General features: G+C 39.6%; 1 protein-coding gene across 1 annotated transcript; it reads right to left on the bottom strand.

The window, feature by feature from the left end:
- Nucleotides 1-555: 555 nt before the first annotated feature.
- Nucleotides 556-7,476, bottom strand: S100A3 (S100 calcium binding protein A3). The gene is made up of 3 exons (XM_051991959.1): nt 7,412-7,476; nt 3,774-3,919; nt 556-1,210 (listed from the first exon to the last, which is right to left on the bottom strand). Exons 2-3 carry the CDS (start codon nt 3,912-3,914, stop codon nt 1,049-1,051), a joined length of 303 nt encoding a protein of 100 aa, XP_051847919.1. The 5' UTR covers nt 3,915-3,919; nt 7,412-7,476; the 3' UTR covers nt 556-1,048.
- Between the last annotated feature and the right edge of the window lie 786 nt (nt 7,477-8,262).

Genomic DNA, 8,262 nt, shown 5'->3' with positions numbered 1-8,262 from the left:
CTATTTGAATGTAGGAACTGCAGAGTTGTGATGTTTTTGTCGATGCAAAGAATTCACCTAAGAATTCTACCAGAGACTACCACCTGCAGTTTGGGACTGTAATAAAGTTCCACTTGAACAAAAGGCCTAATAAAAAAAAAAAAAAAGTCTATTTATAATCCTATCAGGGCTCCTCCCTGCTTGCTTCAGGGAGTAGCTAGGCTTCCAGATTGTATTCAGTGATTCAGTCTCTCTCCCTCATTACCCATTTAGCTACCAGGACCTCTTCAGTCTCATTCTCAGATCTAACCACAAGCCCTCTTGCTGCAGCTTCAAAACCATTTCCTCTTCTTCTAGATCCTTCTTCCTCTAAATAGTGAGACTAAAAGAGAACATTAAAGACATTTTCTTCCATCGAGTAATAATTCTTCTAGCAGCCCCTCAGCTTTCTTTTCACAGGGGATCCAAGTTTCTTAGGAGAACAGCTGCAATTTGAGGTATTAGAAAGAACATTTGGAGCTCGTAATAAAAGAAGCCCAGTCCCAACCCTTTAAGAATAGCCACACCATCCCAAAGGGTGCTGGAACAACAGCCATTTTATTGAGAGATCATTCACAATGGTGAGCATATTAACAATGAAAGGAATTCCATCTCTAGTATCTTGTTCCTACTAATCCCACCATCTCTCTATATTGGCTCTTTACCTCCCCAAAATACTTTTTAAATGTATTCTTGCATTATGACAGAATACCACAGATCCAAGGGGAAGGCTAAGGTATTGCAACAGAGATGGAAGATGAGAAGGGAAATTTCTTTCCTAAGAGTCATAAATCAAATTGAAAGTTGAGACAGATCAAGACATGTCTAGATTATGAGACCTCAAAGGTTATGTGGTCCAAATCATCCTCAAAGGAGGATCTGGTCTTCCACAGAACTAACAAGTGACCATTCATTCTCTATAAGACAATCTCTAGGTAGACAGGGATATAACACTCATCTTAAAGCTCTTTCCCATGCATCAATTCACTTTATTGTTCCCCATCCCTGATCCATCCCACTTATGGGGTTGCTAAGGACAAGGAGGTTTAGGGGGACAGTCCCGGAAGTACTCATGACAGTAGAGGCAGAGACAGGCCAGAGCGCGGACGTATTCAGTGAAATCCACCTCACAGTCCTTGTTAGTATCCATCAAGCTCAAAAAATTGTTGTAGTCACACTCCCGGAGCCGCGTCTAAAGAAATGTAGAAGAGAGAAAGAAGAAAGATCAATACAGGAAGAAAATTCTAGCTTTCTCACATTAGCACCATGACATAAAAGTAGAAGTATTGGATTAGATATTAAGAGAATTGGGCCCCCCAACTTTTCCACTGAGCCCCTGGGTGACCTTAGGCAAATCATTCATCAGTATATTTCAGCTGGATCAATGTTCTATTTCATCTACATTGTACAGAAAGATAACATCTCATTGTCAGGAAGTTCTTTCTGTGCTCTAATCTAGGAACAAGATATTTGTTCATGCTAAGCAGAATGTCCTTCATTTTTGAAAAATGGCCCCAGAGCATCAGCACATTGTTGGTATGTGAGACTGTGCTAAACCCCTTTCCCAAATTAACTAATCAGAGATATCTTCAGGTACAAAGAGAAAGCATTTATTTAATTCCTGCAAGGAGAGACCCAGACACCCCGGAGCCATTCCAACTCCTGCCATATGCTCCTGAACCTGACCAGCAGGAAGTAAGAAAAGACCCAAGCCTTTTCGTTGGATAGACAAAAAGGATGTAACCATCCTTGATCAATGGTCACCAGTGTTGTCTGCCTCCCACAGGTCACATCATTTCCTGCAACTTCCTGTTACTTCCTGCAACCCAAGGTTCAAAATCTGGGAATAGGGGTCATGTGACTTCCTGAAACCTAAGACCCCATCCTCTCACTCTGGGTACAGGGATCATGTGACCCAAGTCCAGTCTCAATACTGAGAAATTCTTATCCAATCAGTCCCATTCATTGATGGAGTTGTAAAATGATCCAACCTATTTAAATTAGAATCAATCTGGCAAGAAAAATTACATGATGTTAATTATACTCTGTGCATATAAATCAGCTGTGAAATTATTTGAAACTCCTGTGTGTTTGGGTTCTTTATCAGCAATGCAGCCTAATTATCAACCCAGCTCAGTAAGCTCTGCTTAAAAAATAAAGATTTCATTATTGGAAAAAAAAAAGTAAAATGATCCAACCATTCTGGAGCTATCTTTTGAGTCCACAACTAGGTCTGTATCCCCAAGAGAACATATAAGAGGGAAAAGGACCCACATGTGAAAAAATGTTTGTGGCAGCCCTTTTTCTAGTAGCAAGAAACTGGAAATTGAGTGTCTGCCCAACAATTGGAGGATGGCTGTGTTAGTTATGGTATATGCATGCTGTGAAATATTATTCTTCTATAAAAAATAATGAGCACGCTGATTTCAGAAAAGCCTGGAAAGAGTTACATGAACTGATGCTAAGTGAAACAAGCAGAACCAAGAGAACATTGTATACACAAACAAGATTATGTGATGACCAACTGGAATGGACTTGGTTCTTCTCAATAATGTGGTGATTCAAGGCAATTGCAATAGATTTGGGATGGGAAAATGCCATTCACATCCAGAAAGAGAATTATGGAGACTGAATATGGATTGAAGCATAGAATTTTCACTTTTCATTTGTTTTTTTTCATGGCTTTTTCCCTTTTGATCTTGATTTTTCTGGTACAACATGACAAATACGGAAATATGTTTAAAATAATGCACATATTTAACCTGTATCAGATTATTTGATATCTTAAGAAGGGAGGAGGTAAGGGAGAAAGGAAGACAAATTTGGAACACGAAGTCTTACAAAAACAAATACTGAAAACTATCTTTATATGTATTTGGAAAATAAAATATAATAAAAAATTTTAAAAAAGAAAAGAAAAAGAAAACTGGCCCAAGAAGTATGGCTAAGTCATTGGAGGCTTTAAAGATTACATTATAAATTCCCCTATACCATCATAAAGAACTGTATTTTCTGGCACTAAAAAAAAAAAAATGTACTATGCTAAAATTTTATTTTTAAAAATATCCTTCATTCTATTCTATCATTTGTCATTATTAATTAACAATAATCTCATGTCTATATAGCACTTGAAGATTTAAAGTTCTTTCCTTACAACAGTGGTGGCAAATTCAAATAGAAATGGATTTCAAATGGCCACACATTAACTTCAAAAACCACAAATTAATATTGTTTACATTTTTTTTTTTTACTTTGTTAATCATTCCCCAATTACATTTCAATCTGATTTGTGCTACATTTGTCAGTTTTGTGGGTTGCTTGCAGCCTTGGCTACAATTTTTATTCTTCTTCCTTAAAACATTGTTCAAAGTAACATTTCTATTTCTAAAGGATATTTCATCACAATGTACTTGCACTGATAACTCTGTTTTCTATCCTGTGTTTTGCATAAACACACATATCTATGTGTGCTAAATCATGATGAGAACTCCTGCTTTGGGGGAATTTCAGTTCAAGCATAATGAATTTTATTTCAACCTTTTTTTGAATAAATGTATTAGAATGAGATTATGCAATTAAGTGTCAAAGCTAGGCTTGGAATCTGCTTCTCCTGACTCCCAATCCACCATTCAGAAAAAAAGACTTGATTCCTGCCCCCTCCTCCCATCCTGCACAAGATTTCCAGCTCAAGGAAAGATAAATCATGAGATGTAAAAGTTCACCCCACACACACACAACCCTCAATTGCTTTTTACCGGGGATAGAGTGGGTAGCTCCTTCAGCAGCAACTCTTTCAGCTCACATTGGGAGAGTTTGTACTTGTCCCCTTCACGACTTGCATACTGTTGGAAGGTACACACAATGGCAGCCACAGCTTGCTCCAAGGACATCGTCATGGTCACTTGGGGAAAGAGGACATAATTATTCTACAGCCAGAACATATGAATGCATATCACATCAGGGGATACAGCAAACATTTATTGAACACAAATAGTATGGTAAGGCATTGAAGAAAATACACAATGTAGATAAGACAGTCCCAGCAATCATGAAGTTTACCATTTAGAAAGGGGATAAAAATATTAATACAGACTCTTAAAACATAAATGCAATCTATAATACACTGTTTCCTAAATACATTAGAAAATTAGATAACACATGCTATGTTCACTTTTTTCTCTCTTTTTCTTCTCTCATTTTTTTTTTCTCTCATGGTTTTTCACTTTTGTTCTGATTTTTCTCTCCCAACATGATTCATAAAGAAATATGTATAAAAAATCAATATACATGTAAAACCAGAAAAAAAGAAAATAATAAGGGGGGAGGAGGGGAGAATGTAAAAAAAAAAAGTTTCCTCCTACAAAACTATAACCTCTAAAAGGGAATATGTAGAATCTTAATCACCTCTCCATCTCCTCTAGAAACAGATAGCTATGATAGAGTCAAGGACAAAGGAAGTCCCCTTAAGCTTCTGCTTTCTATATACCTCCTCAGTCTTTACTTTCTCCCATTCAGTCCCTCATTCTCCCAATGAATCCCTAATGTTTAAAGTTAAAGTGAGAACTTTGGTTTGCTGTCCTGTCCCTCCCCATTCAAATTTCTTTAAAACTACAACTCAAATACTTCCATGAAATCTTCCTTAGCATGACAAAAGAACTCTGGCTTTAGAGTCACAACCTAGGTTTAAATCTTACCTCTATGGATTCCTAGATGTCATAATGGATAGTGTACTAGTCCTGAAATCAGCAGGACCTGAGTTCAAATCCAACTTTAGACACTTGACACTTACTAGCTGTGTGACTCTGGGCAAGTCACTTAACCCCAATTTCCTCACCTAATAAATAAATAAATACATCTTGCCTGTCATTTACTACCTATATAACCTACATATCAAGTCACTTAACCTCTTAATCATTCAGCTAGGTGGTACAGTGGATAGAGCACTTGAGAACCTGAGTTCAAATATGACCCCAGATATTTACTTGCTGTGTGATCCTGGGCAAGTCACTTAACATCAATTTTTTTGGGGGGGGGGCACGGAGTGGGGGAATGTAATTGGGAAATAACAAAATAAATAAGAATATAATAAGACAAAAATGATCTTAGAAAATTTTCTAAGTTAATATGTGGCCCACAGAGATCCTTAACGGTGAGTTTATTACCCTTTCCCTTTTCTAGTTGAATATGACACTGCTATGCTGGATGACAGGACTGGGTTTCAATAAAATCCCGGCAGACTGAAAGGTTGGTTGGTTGGAGGGTTTCAGGCTGAAGTCATATATGACTATTGAAGATCAGAGAGTCAGAACTGAAAGGAAGCTAATCAAATTCTTATTTGGGTGTTGTAGCCTTCTACTACTCTGCTCTGCTGGGTGTGCTACTGTGGTCCCTTCCAGATCAGTTTTAATGATTCTGTGATCTCTTTTCTTGTCTCTTTAGATTCTGTTCTTTTTCAAGATTCTCCTGCCTACCCCCATGGCTCTAACATTTATAAAGGAGTTTGGCTTATAGTTTTGGGGCACTCCATTAGAGATCTTAACCTTTTTGTTATTCAGTCATGTCTGACTCTTTGTAGTTTTGAGATTTTCTTGGCAAAGATTTTTTAAAAAGTGGTTTGCTATTTACTTCTCCAACTCATTTTAAGATGAGTAAACTGAGACAGACAGGATTAAATGACTTGCCCAGGCTCACACAACTAGTAAGTATCTGAGAAAAGATTTGAACTCACAAAGATGACTTCCTTAATCCAAGGTCCTACCTCCCCAACTCTGCCCGTTTTCACCTAGTGAAAACCCCATCTCAATAGGAGCCCTATAACATCCATCTCCCCAGGGACTCCCTGAAAAGAAAAGGGATGTTCAAAGTGAGGCACTGGAGGTGTCGAATCCCATTAGTGTTTTCACCCTTGGGTCCTTGGAATAAAGCCAAGAAATGAGAAAGATTTAGAAATGCTTAGTATTCCCAAAGTCTGCTCTCCTTCCTCATTGATCTCTTTCCAACCTCATGGAAACTGGATGGTGCTGTGAAAAGATTCTCGTACAGAATTGCTAGAGATTAGTTTCTAGTCCTCTTCCCACACTCCCTTAGACAGTGGGTCTCAGCTGCCTCATCTGTGAAATATGAATAATGACACTTTACCTGCCTGAATTCGGAATATTAAAATAGATCTTCAAAGGTCGCTTCTAGTCCTAAGACTTCATAATCTATACCATGTAGAGAAACTATCTTTCTGACTTGAGCTACTTTGAGAGTATCTTGGGAGATAGGTTACTGTATGGAGCCACCCTTCCCAGCCCATATTAAGGGATAGCTACCCAACTGGGAAATCCTTTGGGGAACAACCATTTCACCAATCCCATGCCAGGAAACCCCAAAGCTAGCCAGGAAAGTAGTAGTCATTTCCATTCGTGCAAAGTGACTCATACCCTACTCCCTGAGGGAGAAAGAGATTTCTCTGACAAACAGCCTAGCGCCATAAGCTTTTTCACTCTCCCCTGATCTGGCCCATTCACTGACTTCTGCAGAGGGATCTCTAGTGAGGCAGTAGCCATGAGCAGGATGGGAGGAGGGGCTTTCTATAACTTTTTACTGTTGCCAGACAATGCAGGATTTCCTAGGACCTAGAGGAAAGTTGGAGGGGAAAGGGAAATTGAGCCTCAGGGATCTCCTGGACCAGTCCTATACCCTTCAGCCAACATCTCCAGGCTCTAGCAGGGAGTCCACAGATCTGTCTCAAACCATCCTTGAGTCTCCCTAACTGAACAGGGAAAGAGAGGGGAAGGATAGATCTGAAAACAGCAACTGACTCTGGGCACTGAGCCAATATTTTTTCACAACTATCCTCACTATGCCTTCAGATATGGTGTATTCTATAAGTATTAATTCTTTGGTATAAATCAGGCAATCTGAAAGGTAATATGCCACAGTGGGCAGAGTACTATTCTTCAAGCCAGAAAGACCTGAGTTCAATACCTATCTCAGACACATCCTGGCTATATGACCTTGAATAAATCATTTAACATCTCAGTTTTATAGGCATCTCTCCAAGACTAAAAGATTAAACTCTTAAGTCATTGAAATCACAAATTCAGTCCGGATCCCCATCTTTATCTCTTCTCCAACCTCAGAGAATACAAAGACAGAACCCAAAACATTTCTTGATCTCAAAGGGCTTATTTCCTACCAGGGAAGCCTAGAGAAATTGTTTTCTGAGACCATCCCTCCCATATCCCCAACATCTTTTCCAAGTTTGTCCCCACTAGAGTAATCAATTGCTCTGCCTCTCTACCCCCTCACCCCACAAAATCCTTGTCCACCATTAAAGTAGAGTGGTAGTGTGGCAAAAGTATCCTCTACAAAGCACCTCACTTCACTCCCAACCCAGAATACTTACCACTGGGCTAGCTTCTCAGCTGTGGTAGGCAATGGATGGGGGGCATCCCTATTTGTAGGCTCCTGCCTGGGAAAGAAGACAATTACAGGTGACCAGACTAGCAAGGATAGTGTTTAGAGACTCCCCCCAGGGGCACTTTTTATTAGAGACTCACACCTCTTCCCTGGCTACCCTCACACATCAAAGAGCTCATTCTGCCAACCTCAGCACCATCCATTCTTGGGTCATCACTGAGCATCCAAGTCTACCCACAGCTCCTACTTTGCTCAGATCTCATGGAGTCATCAAGTCTGGTCACCTTCTTCACCACATAGACACAGGCAACCAGTGACATCTCTATGGTCCTTCTCATATATGTATGTGCCCACCCATCAAGGATGGTTAACCCACCCAGGGATGGTCATAGTTGAAAATCAGCTCCATGGAAATCCATGAGACCCACACTCACTGGTCAACTTCATCCCCACAATCAGCAAATCTCATGCAGAGGCATACATCCCATTAGAAAATAAATTTCTGAAGGACCAGGTCTGGGGTGGGGATAGTAGTGTCTTTTGATTTCTTTTATTTAGCTTAGTATAGTGCCTGATACATAGTGAATCTTAATAAATGTTCATTGATGGAATACAGGTGTACTGGGGCATCCTGAGAGAGCATTCCTATGACCTCACACCAACCTTACTCCCCTGTTTCATGAGAAATTTTCCTATTTTACAGAAAAAACTTCAATCCAAAGTGGGACAGAAAGTTGATTGCCCAAGACTTTCCTGCAAAGTGTAGGAGGAAAGAGAGGGCTTGGGGAGAATCTAGAGTCCCACAACTCTAAGGAAGCTCTAATCCTGGAGGAGCCA

This window comes from Antechinus flavipes, chromosome 4, assembly GCF_016432865.1.
Source record: "Antechinus flavipes isolate AdamAnt ecotype Samford, QLD, Australia chromosome 4, AdamAnt_v2, whole genome shotgun sequence".
Classification (NCBI taxonomy): domain Eukaryota; kingdom Metazoa; phylum Chordata; class Mammalia; order Dasyuromorphia; family Dasyuridae; genus Antechinus; species Antechinus flavipes.
This window is presented reverse-complemented; position numbering and strand designations above follow the sequence as displayed.

Excerpts from the sequence above, each read along its gene's own strand:
- S100A3 (XM_051991959.1), bottom strand. The coding sequence starts at position 3,914 with ATGACGATGTCCTTGGAGCAAGCTGTGGCTGCCATTGTGTGTACCTTC. Across the intron at positions 1,211-3,773 it reads AGCTACCCACTCTATCCCCG|ACGCGGCTCCGGGAGTGTGA; the intron begins GTAAAAAGCAAT and ends ACATTTCTTTAG.